This window comes from Onychostruthus taczanowskii, unplaced genomic scaffold (genome assembly GCF_017590055.1).
Source record: "Onychostruthus taczanowskii isolate IOZ18803 unplaced genomic scaffold, ASM1759005v1 scaffold150, whole genome shotgun sequence".
Taxonomy (NCBI): Eukaryota; Metazoa; Chordata; class Aves; order Passeriformes; family Passeridae; genus Onychostruthus; species Onychostruthus taczanowskii.
The window spans coordinates 512218-530518 of NW_024498686.1; the positions used below are offsets into that span (position 1 = coordinate 512218).

An 18301-nucleotide genomic window follows, 5' to 3' on the forward strand; every position below is an offset into this window, starting at 1 on the left:
AGCGAACACAAGTAGTTCTTCAGGACTAGTCACTGTCTCATTAATAATCCTGTTGAGAATTCCTAGTGAAGTATTTCCTACAAACTATTTGGGACACACTCATGTATGAGTGTCCTATGTTAGATAAAGTTATAAAGCCTCTTCAGTACTCAAAACTAATTTCAAACACTAATTGATCCAAAACTGACAGCACAGAGTACAAAACTGCATTCATTAGAAACTGCAAGAACTAGAAGGTATGTTGAGAACCGAGCCATGTAAGGCACATGTAAGTTGCCAAAGTATGTTATGAAAAACCCCACCAGCTAAAATGAACACAATGTTAGCATTTGTCATTCCTTTATCTTAAATGAGCAGGAAGTTACATTTATAAAAAATTAGAACCATGTTACTTACTGGGCTTGGAATAGAGTCAGGATCAAGCTTCTTCTGCGGTGGGCCTGAGAGCTGTGCCGGACTGCCAGGAAAAGCACCAGGATAGGACAGTTGAGATGCTGCCATCTGAGGACCATAGTTTGCTGCAGAGTTATAAATGACAATTAATTTGAAGTATTTAAGTTCCATTATCGATGCTCAGCATCAACTTCTGCCATGCAATCAATTCTTACTCATCTAAGTGCAACTCCTCCTTCCCCTCTGTTTTCAGCAACTAAAAGAAATACATTTCTGTGGCTCAGTTTGGTTTTAGTTTGTGTTTTCAAAAAGTAAGACCACCACCAGATGCGACAACTTTGGCTCCGAAGTTTTCAGGTTTATGTCAAGTAGGACAGTTAGAGATTATCACAGCTACTCACACCAGGCCATTACCTCACTGAGAATCTTCACTAACATCAGTCAATGCAAACTGAGATCATTAGCTGGCTTTTTCTATTGAGTTACAATCCATTATTGCTATAGCAAAGCATTTTTGAAAGCTGCTTATGACAGTACTACAAGACAGAAAGCAGCCCATACCTGTACAGAGTGTAAGAAAAACCCCTTCCTGCAGTGTGGTGTGCTTTCACCAATTACTAACCACTAATTCCGTTTCTGATCCAAATTAATCTCCCTTTTCTTGTTACAATCTCAACAGAGTGCTAAACCTGTGAGCAAAAGCAGAGCCTGTCTCAAGCACACTGACTAACAATGCACATCCCTCCCTTCTAGACAAAGGGAACTCATATCTCATTTTTCCCAGTCAGCTGAAGATTCAGCCAGGAATGGACACAGTTCCACCAGTGATTGTGCCTGCACGCTTTGTTTTCAACCACATAACAAACATCCTTCCCTACCTTGCTGAGGATGATATCCAGGCCCTGGAGGCTGTCCCGGCAGGTGTTGCAAGTTAGGATTTGGAGGGACAGGTCCAGGGATTCCACCCTGCCTGGCCATAGGAGGCAATGCTGGCTGAGCACAAAGGCCATTAACGCTGCTTGCTGGTGGAGGAGGCAGCTGTGGTGCAGGTGGCAAACCCATCTGCTGCTGGGTCGGGGGCAGGAGTCGCGGGCCCTGGAAAGCCGCCGGATGCCCGGGAGACACGCCGGAGCTCGGAGCAGTGCCAGGACCTGAGTGAGAGATGATGTCAGGTGAGTCAGAAATGATAACCTCCCAAACCTGTGTCACAGGTGCTCTGGTTCTGCTCAATACATTTCCATAACATACAGGCAATATTGGACACATACTGACAGCGCTGCCTTATGGGACTCTGTGTCTGATCACATGACAAATCATGGTTTAGGCCTCAGCTGATTCAGTAATTTTATTTCTTTTGGCTCTATTTGCAATAAAACCCTGCACCTGGGGTAGATACTGAGAGAAGCCAGAGTTGGACAGTTCTTCACTAGAACACACACAGATCACTCAACTTTCAAAATACTACTTCATTTCAGAATGTGAAACAACATTCTTTTTGCTCAATAATCCATCTCTCTTACGTGGCATGTTTTTGTTAGTCTGCTATTTGTATTTCACCATTACAGGTTTGATGGAAAATAAACCCAGTTGATACTAAAAGATGAAACATGTGGGAATTATTTTGTACACACTGGCAAGGAATTGTTTGCTGTTTATAAGATCCAGATTCCAATTAGAATTAAGAAGACTCTGGAAAGAGAGGTTTTTTGAGACTTACAATCTGTAAACACTTATTACTTTACGAAACCTACATTTTTAAATCAGATTTTCCTCCAAAGACAAAATTTTAAAGTGAGCTAGAAGAATAACCAATATTAGGTTTGAAGCAAAAGAAACAATGTGTTCATATACAAACACTGAAATACATCTTCTGTCATATCTGTTAACTGAAAAAAATCTTTACATGCAAAATACATGCCTCCCAGTACATAACATAAGAACACTGTATTTTACATAATTGTTTTAAAATTGTTTATATAATATATTTTGCATAATTTAAATATACATCAGCATACGTGGTTGGAAGTAATTTACATGGAAGCATCACATGATCACATCTTCATGGCCTAGGTTTGAGATGGTACAACATCAAAATAAACGCAGATAAATTCAGATTAAAACTCAAAAATGTTTAGACAAGAAAATAGTTTTGTAACTAGAGAAACCGTAAGAAGTTGAGAAAAATTAAACCCTGTCTGTATATTATTGTTCATGCCTTGTCTGTTACTGACATGTTCACTAAGTATTTTGAGAAACGACTGATGGGACATCTGAACTTTACAGAAGGTTTGTCAAACATCAATTCAGAATTAACCCAATACTACTCATTTAAGGAACTGGATGAGATAAAAAAATTCTAACTGAAGCCAATGATGGTGATCAAAGGTCTCCTTTTCTGTTTATACAGAAGTTCAGTAAGTTTTTAATTATCACAGTGTTAATGCTTTAACTGAGAAGAAGTCAATCAGATAAACCCAATTACCATAGCTATTTATCTGCATGCTGTTGAGCTGGTCAGCAAGTTGTGCTGTTGAGGAAGCAGGTGCAGTATTTGGGAAGGCTGCTTGGGACTGATGACTGTAGGGAGGATAGGAAGGTCCTGTGTTACTTGGAGGTGAAGGGCCTTGAAACCTAAAGGAAAAAAACAGTGCAGTTAAGCAAAAAAATTACATCAAACAATCATAACTCTCAAAGATCTCATACCTCCTCAAGATGGTGCTGAAACAATTAGGACAAAACCCTAATGGAGTATGCCCACATTCTGCTCAGAAAATGTACACTTGTATTAAAATAGACAAAGCACAGAGAGACTGCACACTTGTTTAATAAAAACAGACAGTCCATGTTTGTTTGCACACTTGTTAGAAATGAAGCAGAGTGAGTATATGACATGGCAAAGTGAGAGCAGTAATAACTGTAAGCCTGAAGATTAAGAAACACAAGCTTCTGAACATATCACAGCACTCCATGGCCTTTCCAAACTTATAAAGAAAGACTCCCTACCAGGGATGGGTGAAGATTAGGAGAAAAATCTGTGAAGAGAAGAAAAAGAAGTGAGGAATGCTTGAGGAGTTCTCTGTAGTAGAGGAAAAAAAAGATGCGGGTACAGAAAAACTTCATGATTATCAGGTATGGAAAACGTGAATGCAAGAAAAATAACCAAAGAAAGCAGTAATACACACATGGCTTACAAGGGCATTTTCTACCAGACTATTTCACTCTGGTAAAATAAGATCCCAGGCAATGCCCCACAGACATTCAACACAGATTTTCCTGTGACCCCTTGTAAAACTGAGGATAAGCCCAGCTATTTCGAGAGAAGTAAAAATCATTTTTCTTGAAATTTTTGTCTAGATACTTCCTGGCCTAGAACAGCAGCTCTGAGCAATTTTGGAAAAAAAAACAAGACCAGATGAAGAACAGGAGATGTGCAGCTGTCAGGGCAATGATGGGAAGCTACGGAAGAGAATCAGTATTTTGCAAGGTCATGTCAACCTGACTCTATTCACCTTGTTTTCCATCTTCAGGACAACCACCACTTCTCCCTATGCATAAGTACATCATCTTGAACAACTGATCACCAGTCTTTTTGGGTCCTCCTTCCCACAGTGAAATGAAATAACTACACAAAAACTAAGAACCACAGAAGGAGATTAAGATTTCAACCAACTACAAGAAGAATGTTAAATGGTGTCAAGTTCCCTACAACTGAATGCCCTATGGGTACACAAACTAATTTTGCCACTCCTGGGAAATGTGGACAATAACTAATATTTGACAGAATTAAATTAAAGAGCTGCATATTGACTCACTTTACCTGCAACACAAATATTGTGTAATAAAGCTTGGCTATCCCCTCATACAACCTTCTTGCAAAGATTTCTTTCTACAGCTTTCACCTGTCCCTGTTTTCTCCCCTTCCCATTCCTGCCTCCTTCACAGAGAGGTAACAGAGGTCAAACAGCTCAGATGTCAGGTGTTGATCCTTTCCAGTCACCTGTGAGGCTGCTGTCCTGGTGTACCAGACCCATTCTGGAAACTGGCCTGGCTGAATTGCTGTGCACCAGGTGGTGGAGGCCCAACAGGAGCTGGAGATCCAAAAGGCACAGTTGATTTCGACACACCTGCAAAAGATTAAGCACTTTTATGTAAAACCTTTAAGAAAGAACAAGCTGGGCAAGAAATGCAGGTGTGCAGCTCTGCTCCAGCATTAAGAACAACAAGTTTGGGTCACCCTGCTTAAGCAGAGGGGTTAGACCAGAGGTCCCTTCCAGTCTCAGTGATTCTGTTGGAAAGCACAGATTTCTGCTCAGTTATAAAAGTAGATATGAAAAACTAAGAGAGAGAAAAAAGCAAACAAACAGCAGTTCACAGCTTTCCAGCCAAGAACCCAAGAGGAACAGTAAGAAAAAAACCCAAAACACACAGACACTGCAATTGCCAGTGTGGGGCAGTGCTAATTCCCTGTCACCCAGCTATACTTCAAAGTAGAAACAAGAGGTCCCTTTGATTTCACAGACCGAGGTAAGAATGAAAACTTAAAACAACTTGTTAAAGTAAAAACAAAAAGAGGTTCCATGTGTGCAACCTGCACTCCTCTGCTCAAAACTGTTCCTAATTCAGACCTAGTATAGAGACTATGAAGAAACTGTGATTTATGTAAACAGTAGTGTTGAACAACAAATCACATTTCTTGAACTATTTTCTCTTTAAATTACTATAACATTAAAAAAAATCACCTGGTATGAAAACCAGTACTTACCCCAAGTATTCTAATAAGCTAATTACCAAAAGCATTTCTATCAGAATTCTGACTATATTCAGCATTTAATTAGAATAACACAACTCCTGCTGTTTTCAACAAGTTTTAGAGAAACTGGGTAAAACTTTTTTTGTTTCCTGTTGCAGTATCAGTGTAAAATTTACACAAGGTGGAAAGAGATGCAAAATACAGAAAGGTAGACTCTGAAAACAAATTTTAAGCCAAAATAATACCTGGTTGAGGTGCTGAGTATGCAGAGTTAGGGTCCCCATAATGTCCATAATGAATTGAAGAACTGGGTGGTCCAAAACCTCCTATTCCTGGCTGGGACTGGGAATATGGAGGAGCTGCAACATAACCTTGTTGACTCATGATGGCAATTTTCTCATTCCAAATATTGTGTCCACTACAGGAATCTGCAACAAGGAAAATGACACCTGCTACTATTAATCACTCTCTCTGCATTTGAAAAGGCTGTGAATTGTATTCTCCCCCCAAAAAAGATAAAAGACACATTTGAAGGCAAAGAACGACCTGAAGTCAGGGACATATATAGGTTTTGCTTGATAGCTTAGTTTCCTTGGCATTACCACACGCTGCATTTAAATGGGATTCAGCTCTCCCAAGCCCATGGAGAGAGCTGTAAGCAATGGATGTGCAGAAGGAAAAAACTCTCACAGAGTTTTCTAACAGTCTGGAAAGTCCCAGACTGTTCTTTTTACTGGGAGAGCCTTGACTTCAACTACACATGGAAAATACACTGTGAATCCTGCTCCCCCAATACCAGCCATGCCAAACAACCCAGAACTCACTGAAAAATCAGGAAAGGCAGAGTGACCTCCTGTGATCTCCTGTGCTAGCACACCTTATTTTAGAGGAATATGACACCAGTTTCCCACCAAACCTTTCACAAACCTTGTGCATCAACCCAACTCCAAGCAGGTGATGGAAGATTCCTTGCTTTTGATGCTGGTAAAACAGAGGCTAAAACACAGGATAGAGAGAGTTCCTAATCCTGGTTGTCTTCTGCATTACTGGCCCAGGCCTGAGCAGCCTTTTAACTCCAGAACTCCCCAGTGTGCCAAAACTGAGCACAAGACATCCCACGAGGGAGAGCTGAGGCAGTATGGCCCAACAGCACTGTATGTTGCCCTTGTTGTTATCAGGCATCTTCTCCATAAGTTTCACATCTCGATCCTGTTGTTGTTAAATAAATGAAACAAGCAACACCCAGAACTAGATAGACAGCAATTCAGAAAGAGTTTTCTAATGATGAGATCATTCACAAGATATGGTATTTCTTTCTTGTAGTCAGATTTTGTTTAACAGAGTAACATTTTAGAAAACTTTCAGGAAAGAGTGTCATGGTAACTGCCATCATTTTTAGAACCAGAAAATCTGAAGAATCCTGAATTGACAAACCATATGATTGTATTTCACCAGATTAGTTTTCAGATACAGAGCCCTTGCCACCAAGGGATCTTCAAAGTTACTAAAGTTGTGCACTCTTCAACCTTGATAACAAGATTCCTCTTTCCCATGTGAGAGCTTCCATTTTGATAGCAGACTGAATTTAATAATAACAGAACTTCACTTTCCGGAGGCCCAAATTAAACTGTTATGAGAAATGCTGAGGATTCAAACCCTGAACAAGCATTTACTACTCACACAGTGTCTCAAGCACATAAGCCAGGCATCCCCAAAGAACTACACAACATAAATTAGCATTTCAGGTGTTAAAGTGTTCCTTGGAAAAAGCTTTCCCAACCACCTCTACTTCACATTCTTAAATTAAGCTCAAGCTGTGGAGTCATCTTTAAACACGGAAACTGGATGAAAATAAAACATGAATTGTGTTTCAGAAGCACACACAAAGGCACCTCGAAATTACAGCTCCAAGAACACACTGATAAATTTATGCTGCACTGGCACATGCCAGTAGAGAAAAGTTATCCCTACCAGAAAGCCCATTCCTAGGCTTCCCAAATGAAACAGCTATTTCTGAAGAAAAAAACCTCAACAGTTTTACTGATCATCCTCATCAGACAAGAAATCCCTCTGAGCTGTGTACAGGGCCTGGCCCTCTCCACACCCTTCAATGCTGCAGCACAAGATTTCTCAGTTGCAGTGGTTAGCTACTTCTGGGAGTTAATCCTATGGAGTTCACTCCTATTTATTGGATAACAAGGTAAATGAGAGTGAAAGTAACAAGCAGAAGAAAGAAAAATGTTTAACCAGCTTGGTGCTGCCAGCTGTACCTTCTTCCCTCCCCCACCTCCATCAGAAGAGACGTGGCAATGAGAGCTTTAGTTGTTCCAAAAGACACTAGATTAGCATTAAATTACCTACACACCAGCACAGATATATACATACTTTATATCTATATAAAGGAAGAGATTTTCACTTAGAGGCAGCTGCAACAACCAACAACTTAAGCTGCAAGAGCATTCAGAGGAAATTACTTCCTCCACAGCTTACTCACACACACAAAAAAAAAAAAAAAAATTGCCACGTCAAACTTCCCACAGACAGTATAAACACACAGAGGTTGTGCTGAAGTGAGACAGGAGCTCTAACCACAGATAAAATAATACAAGTTCTTCAACACAGTTCCAGATTCTATTTAGCACCAAGGATATTTAATCTCTTCTCAGGATAGGTATATATACCAACTATCACAAATGAGTATTTTAAGGTTGTCTGAAGGATTTTGAGCATTTCAGAGGTTATACCGGGGGGAAGAGGTGGGGGCTGTGGATGCATCACCACACAATGAGAAGAGTTCATGCAGAAGGTCATGAAAACTTTTTTCTTCCTGTCTTGACACTACTTTACCTTATATCCCATAACCTGGGGAACAGCACCGACACTGAGGAACAGCTACAGAATTTAATTGACTTCTATTACCGAATAGGCTGCCACCTTTTTCAGAGGATCGCTGCACCTATGCAACGCTATGCTGTCTCTGTGAAGATGTAAAAGTCAACTATGTGCAAGCAGAAGTAGGACAACAGAAACAAAAACGGGCTGAAGTCCTTGGCTCCCTGAAGGAGAAGTATTAACTTTGTATTTCTCCGGAGACACTGCGCTCCCCAGCTCGCCATGCCGGCAGAGGAGCGGTCCCTTCCCATGCACAGCGTCACTTTGGTTACCGAAGTGCAACACAGCTACACACCTACTTCAGGGCTCTTTTCCGGTACCGCACCGCGAACCCAGCTATGAAAGCAAAATCTAAATTTTCCCCCGTTCACCGCCAAGCCTGCCGAACTTTACTACATCTTTTTACGCACGTAACTTTCCTATCCCCATCGCCTACGAGTTTTCAGCCGCCGTAAGCTCGCAACAGGTCCGGCCCCGCGCCCGGAGCCACCGCCCGCCCCGCGGCAGTACCTGTGCCCGCCCGGGGCCAGGCTCCGCCGCCGGCTGCTCGCGGCTGGGCGCAGCCCCGGGCTCCGCGCTGCTGAGGGCGGCCGCAGCCCCGCGCCCGCCCCGCCCCCCCCGGCCGGGCCGTGCCCTGCCGGGCGGGAGCGAAGGGCAGCCCGGGGCGGTCACACCGGGATCAGGGATGCGGTACGTCCCGCTCGTAACGCGGAGCCGTCGTACTAAAGGGTTACTTGGTTTTCCTCGTTATGTGCTTGATAAACAGAATCACGGAACCAGTTAGGTTGGAAAAGATCTCTGAGATCATCGAGTCCGACCTGTGACCGAACACCACCACGTCAACCAAACCATGTCCCTCAGTGCCACGTCCAGGCTTTCCTGAAACGCCTCCAGGGACGGTGACTGCACCGCCTCCCCGGGCAGCCCGTTCCAATGTCCAATTATCCGTTCTGTGAGAAATTCCTCCTTATGTCCTACTTAAACCAACCCTGGAGCAGCTTAAGACTGTATCCTCTCACCCTGTCGCCAGCTGCCTGGTCGAGGATGTATATATGTGTATTTTCAACTACATTTTACACATATATATATATATCTTCCATATCTGTAAGTAAAATTATGCCGCCTGAATATCTCCAGTGAAATGTGATGCAGGTACTTTACCTGTTTGCATACTCTGGTTTTAATTACTGTTCAAGTGCATTTAAAAATGCTGCCTTGGTTACAGGAGAGGTAATGTTTTTCTAATTAACAAAGTAGAAACATGGGAGTAACATGAGAGAGATTGGAAGTAACATGAGGAAGATGTATTTGTAAAGTTAATTTTCTTCCTAATCACATTAAAGTAAAAAGGAGACTGGCAGATGAAGAAAAGCAATCACTCAAAGAATCACAGAATCATAGAATATACTGAATTAGAAGGGACCCACAAGGATCATCAAAATCCAGCTCCTGGCCCTGCACAGGACAGCCCCAAGAATCACGCCACAACAGCTGCATAACTCACATGCATCTGGAATTCAGGCTCCAGAGGCTTTCTTATCCTTGTTCTACAACCTTATGAAGTCTTCTGAAAGTACTAAACAGGTTTACCTAGAGCTATACCTCAGTAACGGCTGTGAGTTCAAAACAAACTGTCCAAAGCATTCATTGCTGTACAATAAATTTCTGAAAAAAACCCCAGGGCCTTTGAAACAGGTGTCAAAATGAAGATGCACGGTGGCATCCTTTACATGACAGACTAACTGGAAACCTCAACAAGCAACACAAAGCAGGCAAGAACAAGGCTTGATCTGTCTTATTCTTGCTAACCAGAGCTGGATTCACCACTAAATAATATAAGCTGGTTTTCTATGTGCTATTAGAGCCAATACATTGGATATGTCAGGGGAAGTCTAAAACCTTTCAAATCTCTCCCAACTGTCTAATCAGAATGGAAAATTTCATCCCTGAGGTGACAAGCATCGGTTAAACTGGATGTGGTTTTGACTGCAAGGTATCAGTGACTCTTTCATAAGCAGGATGCAAACCAATGCCTTTCATCATTGCTGTGCTGTAGTTTCATCCCTTACCCCTATCTGTTTTCCTGGTTATAACAGACACATTAAAGTTATGCAAAACTCTTCTGAAATACCACGCCACTGAGGAAAACAAGAGGTTTAAGTTTGGACATTCCCTGTTTTGCCAGGGAGACAGGCAGCCACTGTCCCAGCAGTGCTGCTGTGTCTCGCTCTAAGCTATTAACAGTAAGCAGCTGTGGATAACTCAGCACTGAGGAACCGTGCACTCACTGGGCCACTGAATACTTACTATCAGATTTCTCCTCCCAGAAATCAGCTCCAGTGAAACCGAAACATGAGATCAGCAAAAGATAGTAAGGAGAAGCCATGGCATTGGCAGGTCTTCCCTTAATTCAGGCCCAGTCTGGAAATGGATCAAGATGCCTCTTTTTTTCGAGGATGCTCCTGTTGTCCTTTAGCCTGGCACACTGAGACAAAAGGCATGCAGCATGTCACAGTCTGGATGTTTGGAACTACAACTAGGATTTATCTACTATTTTCACCTATAACATTTAAAATATTTTAAGGTTTTCAATTTCAGAAAGGTGGAAACATCATTAAAGTGTGTTATTGGTCTGGAATGTAATTTCACAGAAATGAGACTGCAGGATTGCTAAACTATTGCAATCAATTGTATCAAATCATTTTAGTTAAACTGTAGCATAAAATCTGAGAATCAGACTGGTTTGGTTTCGATCATTGTCAGCAATGATGACCTTGTAGGTTAAATTACTTTTCTTAACAGAATCAATTAGGTTGGAAAATTTATCCTGTAGTGGTACCTATGCAATGCTGCTGAAAATGAATGTGATTTCATACATTTCAGACCCAATTTGGACTAGTATAAAGGTCTATAGAAGGCTAGCTCAAATCTTTCTGAGACCATTATTAAATTTGTTCTTTAGTTAGTATTATTTTTCAAATAATTTGAGATTGGACTGTTCCCAGAAATTACTACTGGAGGTCTATAAAAGTCCTTGTTGAGCAAACCATGCAGATCTCCTGTCTCTGTCTCAGGTCTCCTGTCTCTATCTCATAGCACATCCCATTAAGACAATGTGTGTGTGATTCCCGGAAACCTAAATGGTATCCTAAACTGTTCAGTTACTGCATGTCCTTAAAATACAGCATTGCTACAAGGTGCCAAGAGGAATCAGAACAAACCTTTCCCTAGGGGAAGATGTGGGCAATATTTGGCATGTTCTTTAAAGAAAAGACTATTTCATCACAAGGAATAGTTCATAAAGCTCCAAGGATTATACATTTTAAAAGGTGCTTCTTTTTGTTGAAACTGTTTTTCTTCTTTTATTTCATTTGTATGTCCTTCAGACAAGCTACAGGTTTGCTTTTGCACATCAGAAGAGTCCTAAGAGTTATTTACATAAAAAATTTACTTTGTTTTCTTATCTTGCTTACATATATTCACTAAAATCTTCTTAAGGTCTATGAAAACCAGCTTACAGCTCAGTGTAAAGTGTTTTACAAGAAAAATGAAATTATATTAAAAAATATTATTTCATTAAAATGAAAACAAGGACTTTGGTATAAAAAAACCCCAAACTTTGAAGGAATTCTATTCCTCTCAAAAAATCGTGTGTCAGATTAGAAAATACTGTATGAAGGAAAAGAAAACATGTAATATTTCAGGAATCAGAACACTACTGTCAGAAGAAACACATCAATGCTGTGACACAGCTACATTTCTAATATAAAAAGCTAAGCACAGTAGAAACCTGAAAGAAGGTACAGCAGAAGTGAATACTGATATTTTGATTCAGCAGTCTCAAAGGCAATTAGAAAATACGATTGGAGTACACCCTTTCAACACTGCCCCAGAGGGAATGAAAACATCCAAAGGTTTCAGAATACCAGACTGATGTCTATAGGTGTTGTTATTCAGGACAAACAATACAGGAATGTTGAAATCCTGGGCATGCATTCATTGCTGCATATTTTAAGTACCCCATGTTAATAGATACTTCCTACAGGGACTGTCCACTATCACCTGTTTCAGCTCAGGCCACAATAAAGGAAGAATAATTCCTTACTGGTTAGTTGGGTTTTTGTTCACCAAAGTAACTCAGGCTGTGGATCAGAGCACCCAGGACCACAGTGGGTCCTGGCCAGTCGAGGAGGCCACTGGGAGGCCATTAGGGATTGCTGAGCACACGGATCATGCCGGTGAATCTCCCTTTTTTCCTTCTGCTGAGTGCTGACCGCTTGCTCTGATGGTAAAGCTGTACTACCCCTCAGGCTGCTTTCCATAAAGATGTCCTGGCACTTTGTGCTCATTAAAGTTTCCAAAGTATTTTTAGATGAGAAGAAGTGGGAATCCAATTCCAATTCATAAACTTGTATTCTGTTTGTCTGAATTAATCTGCAAATTCATTTAGACTGATTATACATTCTATTCCCTGCTGTGAACTGGGATGTTGTGTTGGTTGCTGGTAAGCTTTAGAACAGCTGCACTGTTTGACTCTAGAAATGGTTGAATTTTGTTATATCCTGCAGAGAATGGGAGGACTGGGAGTGCTTCACTCCTTCCCTGCCCCAACCCTTTTCAACATCCCTGGCAACTGGGAAATCCACAATGATGGCCCCTGTTGTCTCCATGCTCCCTAACTCCCCCAGAGGACAAAAACAGACCAGCACAGAGGGCATTCACTGCCTACCTCAGAGACTGTTGGTAGAGCTTGCTGGCATATCTGCGAAGCAAAAAATGCTATTTAGGCACGAAAAACGATATGCAAGTGAAAGAGACTTAATGCTATTATTTACTTAGGAGACACTCTGGGTCTTGAGAACAGGGCACTCGCTTTAAAGCCAAGGTCCTGATCTCTTGTTGAGTTGGTGCCTCTTGGCTAAAACCACTTTCTTTCCCTGAAACTCAGTAAACCAGAAATTTTTATAAAACTCTTTATGGTCCACATGTGGTAAGTTCTATGCAAGCCACACGTTACAAAGCAAATGTGCTTTAGAAAAATCACTGTGGCTGTTTTCTCCCAAAAAATACTTTCTGGCTGGTTTAAGCATCTGGATTTCCCAATATCTGCAAGCTGTGAGACTCCTCCGCTTACTCTCACTGACTGTTGCTATTTTGGTTTCCTAATGAAATCAACATTCTGGCAACTCGATCTGGAACATTTACAGGAGATAGATGTGGTGTTCTGAGAAAACTGCTGTGATGTTTCAGTTGGGGAATTTAAATTATTTTTAAAATACATTTACTACTGTCTAAGATGCATGAGTGGAAGATTGCACTACCTGTTCTTAACCAAAAAAAAAACCCCAAGACTTGATTATCCTGCTGTAATTGCTACTTAATGAACTCTAACATAAAAACAAAGATGAGGTCTTAGTATAATCTGATTAATAATGTATCGCTTATAAAGCACTGTGAATAAACATTAGCCCACCAGTCTGAAAGAACAGCAGAAAGTTAAACCATCCTTTCTGTGTTTGCTTGCTGAATGTATTTCTCAAATTTCTCAAACATTGATGTATTTTACTTTTACATTCAAAAGCATCTGAAGCAGCTTTATTTACATTGGGTTTCATTTTATGTTTCCTGCTTGTGTTTAAAATTTCTCATATAGTAGTGGGATCTTGCTATAGAGCAGTACACAAACTTACTAGCAATAAAAAAGAGTAGCTGCGTGAGTTCTTCGTAACAAACTGGTGATTTGATTAAGATGCAAATACTTCTATGTGTGTTCTTACTTTCACTGTGCTTCTGCTTTACCATTAATGTTGAATATCAGTCTTGATTACAAAGTATTTTTCAAAATACTGGGTTCATTCTATTTGGATACCTTTAGTATAAAGCAATTGATGCCTTCCCCATGATCAACAAAAATAAACATCTGAATTATTTTTTTAAAGATCCATCATGTTATTTTTACACCATAGAAACAACAGAAGGATAGGAGATGCAGCTGCAATTAAAATTAAGGGCAGGAGCAAAATTCTATGCCACGCTTGGTGTCACAGCATGTGTGGTAGCTTTGCACTGTGGAGGCACATAAACCACTTGTTCAGCATTTGCAGACATGGGCAGTTGTGTGGAAAACAGACAGATCCATGTCAAGGTCAGCTACAGAGTACAAGAGCACCAAAAGCAGAGGCCTGTATCAGAGGCAGAAGGAGCTGAGAAGTCTGGAAATTGGTTCCTAGCAAGAAGATGCAGCGCAACAGGCAAGGCTGAAGGATCAGCAGGGGTTAAACATCAAGGTGTTTTTGGAGGGCAGATTTTTCCAATAGAATCTGCTCCACTTGGAAAGGAATTAATTATCAAAGAGCTGGAATTATTGTTCCTATTGCCAGGAATGAAGATAGCTGGATTGCTTTTTAATCTATTGCAGTTATTTGGATGGGGGTAACATTTCATGCAGGGAGGTCCTGGTTGTGTCACCCCTGCTTCTTTGGTGAAGCCTAACCAGAACCATTCAGAGGCAGAGTGAGCAATGCTCTCTGCCTTTTGCAGGCGGGACTTGGTGCCAAGGTGACTTCTTATGCCCTGTCCTTTTGCCAGATGCTCTAGCTGGAACCACCAACATCAGACTCACTGGGGCAGACACTCAGCAAAACACTTCACTGCAGTGAGTGTTAGAAACTGCTTCACAAACCTTACAGCTTATTTTGTAATACAGAGGAAAGAGGGAAGGAAAGGATACTTCAGGAGGACTCAAACTACCAAACTACAAGCAAAGAATTTCAGAAGTTTTCATATTTCTTAAGGCTTCACTGTATTGAGCAGCTATTTCTCCAATTTTCCAGGCCCAGACCAAAAAATGAGTTTTCAAGTGTAGTAACTTAACTCCCAAACTTCCCGAGACCCACACTGCATTATAACTCAGTTTTTCTCTGCTTCTCCTGTTCTTGTTTTCACTATGGAAAAATTCATTCTTAGGAGCCTTCCAAGTAAGAAACAATACCTGCTTTAAACTGCAATGCAAAAGTAGTTGATTTTTATGCTGGACTGCAGCCATGTATGTAATTGAGCTCTTTCAAAGCAACCAGTCAAGGGGAGTGAATCACCTCTACACTTGCTAACAGGAAACAAAATTTAAAAGATGAAATCTGATGCAGGAGAGTATTCATCAGACTAATTTTAAATATTTGTGTTCAATCCTAAATTCCACATTAAACCATCATTTCAAAATTTAGTAGATTATTTGGACCTAATCCATATCTCAGCTATGATGAAAATATATTTTCTAACTGAATATGATGTGATTACTCTTGATTCATTTCATTGTTGTACATCAGAGGAGAGTTTGGCATGGTGTATTTCTTTAGCCCAACACGCTGGCATGGAATGTTCTTTCAATAGGAAGAGGGGAGACCATAAAATCCAACTGTTTTAGATGAACAGATGGATAAAAGGTGCTGTGTTACTTAACTGCCCCCTTTAAATGACAATTCAAAGAGCAGGATGAAGCACTAGGGCAGAGGTGAGGAAAGCGAAACACCTGCTTGCATTACTTACATGCGTGTTCCATTCAAGGCTCTTCCAAGCTTTGGCAAAGAAGATCAATTTTGATTCTCTTAGGCTTTGTTAGGAAGAATGGGATGCAGCATCTCCCTGCCAAAACCAGAAAGAAAATTACACATAAATAGTTTTCTTTTTACTTTAGAGGCTTTTATCAGAATTTTTCCAACTACTGAAGCCAAAAATGTAGTCATCCCATCTCCTGGGAATCAAAATGAAAAGGAAATAGACACCTAAGAGTCATTCCAAGTCCCAAGAGTAAATTAGTTCTTACTTGCTAAAACACAGGGATAAGTAAAACCAGCAGTGGAATGGCACCTGGAAACATGAATTCTAGCCCAAAACGTTACTCCTAGATTAATAAGAAACAGTAATTCCAGCATCACAATTTTTTTTTTCCATGTTCACAAACCTTGCAGTGAATGTGTTTTACTTTCTCTCACAACAAAGTCTTGTAGCTATTTTGTGAACTAATTTTTTGACACAATCTGAAATCCTTGTCTTTTTATAAAAGAAAACCTAAAAATATTTTTCTCCAAGAAGTCCAGGGGAAAAAAAAAGTTTACTTCTCTTTAGCCAGTTTGGGAAAGTATTTCCTGATTATCCGAGACTGGCTGTGGTAGGAACAGGTAGGACAATCACCAAAAAACCACGAGAGGCCTCTTCCCCAGATTATTGTCTCTTTGAGTTATCCATATATTTTTATGCATTCTAATGTCTTATATTTAATGGTGCAGGTCTTTGGCTGCAGAGGCCTATGTACATGCTTTGAGAGCTGCTCATTAATTGGATTGTAGTTACATTCTCTGCACAAATTTCTATTTACTCTTACATAGTTCAGCAATGCCCAATGCTAACAACATTGTTTCTGTGTTTTGGAGGAAAGTGGCTTCTTTTGCCAGTTTATTTGGATTTTTCCCCTCACAATAGATCCAAAACTCCTAATCTAGGATGACACCCAGTAACCTAAATGCTGAAAAATACCCTCCTATACTTTTCTTTGCTTCTTCCACTGTGCTTCATTTGCCAGTCTTGAAGCTGGGCAAAAAAACAAGAAAGCAGGACTAGTTCTAGAATTCAAACCCATCATACACTACCTTGCCTTATAATCCACATTAGGGATAAAATTTAAAAGCTTTTACCTTTAATGATGAGGAACTGCTCAATGCCTCCTATGAGTGTGAGCAGAGTTTTGCTGTCTAGCCTTATAGGTAGCTAAGAATTATCTATGACTTGTATATTTCATTTGTTTTCACTAAGAACTTGGTATTACTCGTTTTGGTAACTTTGCCACTCAATGTCTGTACGTCCAGTGAACACATCCTCTTATCTGGCAGTGCAAGGTTCCTCATGCAATCAAAACATCTGGATTTTATTAATTTGTCTTGTAGGACAAGAGAGTTTTGCTGGGAAAAGATGAAGAGAATCAGCTTTAATGGATGTTAGCTGGAGCCACGCATTTGAACCTTCCATCAATATATTTAATTCACGTTGTCATTTTATACCTCTTTTGAAAATTAAATTCTTTCCATGTGTCTCTGTTCCTTGTTGCTTCTTAACTCAGAAGTAAAAAACTTAAGGGTCGCAATTAAGCATAAATGTATTTTTCTACTTCCGTAACATTTGTGGAAAATGATGTTTAGATCTGACCTCAAAATTTGCTTTTGCCTTATGTAACTATTGAATTGTAGAACTATGAAGGAAGGTAAGTTATTAGGCAATGATTTGGGAAAAGAACATGTGCTGAGGTGCCTGACATTGCCCAGTTTGCAGAAGCCACTTAAAAAAAATCATTTGAAGGGGATATATTGGAAGGGGTCATCTTCCCTTCATTTGGAAGAGACTGTGTCTCATGATTTCTTTAGTGGCATGGCTGTGATTTTATATTTTTTTTTTCATTAAACCAGCTATAAATTTACAAGTGATGGATTTTCCCCACATAATTAACAAAACAAAACCAAACAAAAAAAGCCCCCCAAAACCAAACCAAACCAACAAACAAAAAAGCCACCAACAACCCACCAAACAAATTAGCACTGGCATTTTAAAAATCTTTTTTCCCCCCTGCTGATTCTCGCATTTGGCTGAATTCACATTCTACAATAAATTGGGTATTTTGTTAAATTGTTTACAGATGATACAGTTAAATGTAGAAAGCTGTTAAAATAAGTATTATTGGGGAACTAGCTTATGTTGATTTTAATGTGGAAAAAATCAGATATGAAAAGAAAATGAAATGCAGAAAAAAGAGGAAGTCAGACCATCTGGGTACTTACAGCAGTAAAATGCTGCCCATAAATTAGAGATCATGATATCCCCTTTCCCTCTGTCTCTTCCTCATTACTAAGGAAGGGGTGGAAATGTTTGCATTTTTAAAGAATCCACAGACCTAGGATACTACTGTAGGTGAAATGAAAGCTTTGCTTTTATTGCTGGATGAAAAGACGAACATATGTCTTGTTTCTTCTCACATTTGAAGAATGTCTTCTGAACTCAGCTGCAGAAATACTTGATTATTAGATTTTAGACAAATCCACTTGTAGTAAAACTGTTCAGTATCATAAATTATGACAGCACAAGGAGAAAATATATGGAGAAGTGGCGGCAGATGAGGCAAAGAAACTTAAGAAGTGGTCACCAAGACCACACAGCTTTAGAGGAATTCAAAGCTGAAATAGGTGACCATTACTGAGATTAGAGAGTGCCATATTTTAACTA

The 18301-nt window shown here is 40.2% G+C and overlaps 1 protein-coding gene across 5 annotated transcripts in view; it reads right to left on the reverse strand.

The window, feature by feature from the left end:
- SEC24D (SEC24 homolog D, COPII coat complex component) overlaps window positions 1-18301 on the reverse strand; it is a 95834-nt gene that overhangs the window by 34110 nt on the left and 43423 nt on the right. For 2 of the 5 annotated variants that reach the window (XM_041398923.1, XM_041398922.1), the window contains exons 2-7: window positions 15581-15676; window positions 5389-5571; window positions 4391-4517; window positions 2876-3024; window positions 1272-1544; window positions 397-518 (exon numbers count right to left, since the gene is read on the reverse strand). In XM_041398923.1, the coding sequence (XP_041254857.1) occupies window positions 397-518; window positions 1272-1544; window positions 2876-3024; window positions 4391-4517; window positions 5389-5571; window positions 15581-15593 (867 nt within the window). In that variant the 5' untranslated portion in view covers window positions 15594-15676. Of the gene's footprint in view, window positions 1-396; window positions 519-1271; window positions 1545-2875; window positions 3025-4390; window positions 4518-5388; window positions 5572-6070; window positions 6135-8545; window positions 8647-10342; window positions 10521-15580; window positions 15677-18301 lie in introns of those variants that run through there. The other 3 variants (XM_041398921.1, XM_041398925.1, XM_041398926.1) reach the window with 3 other exon arrangements.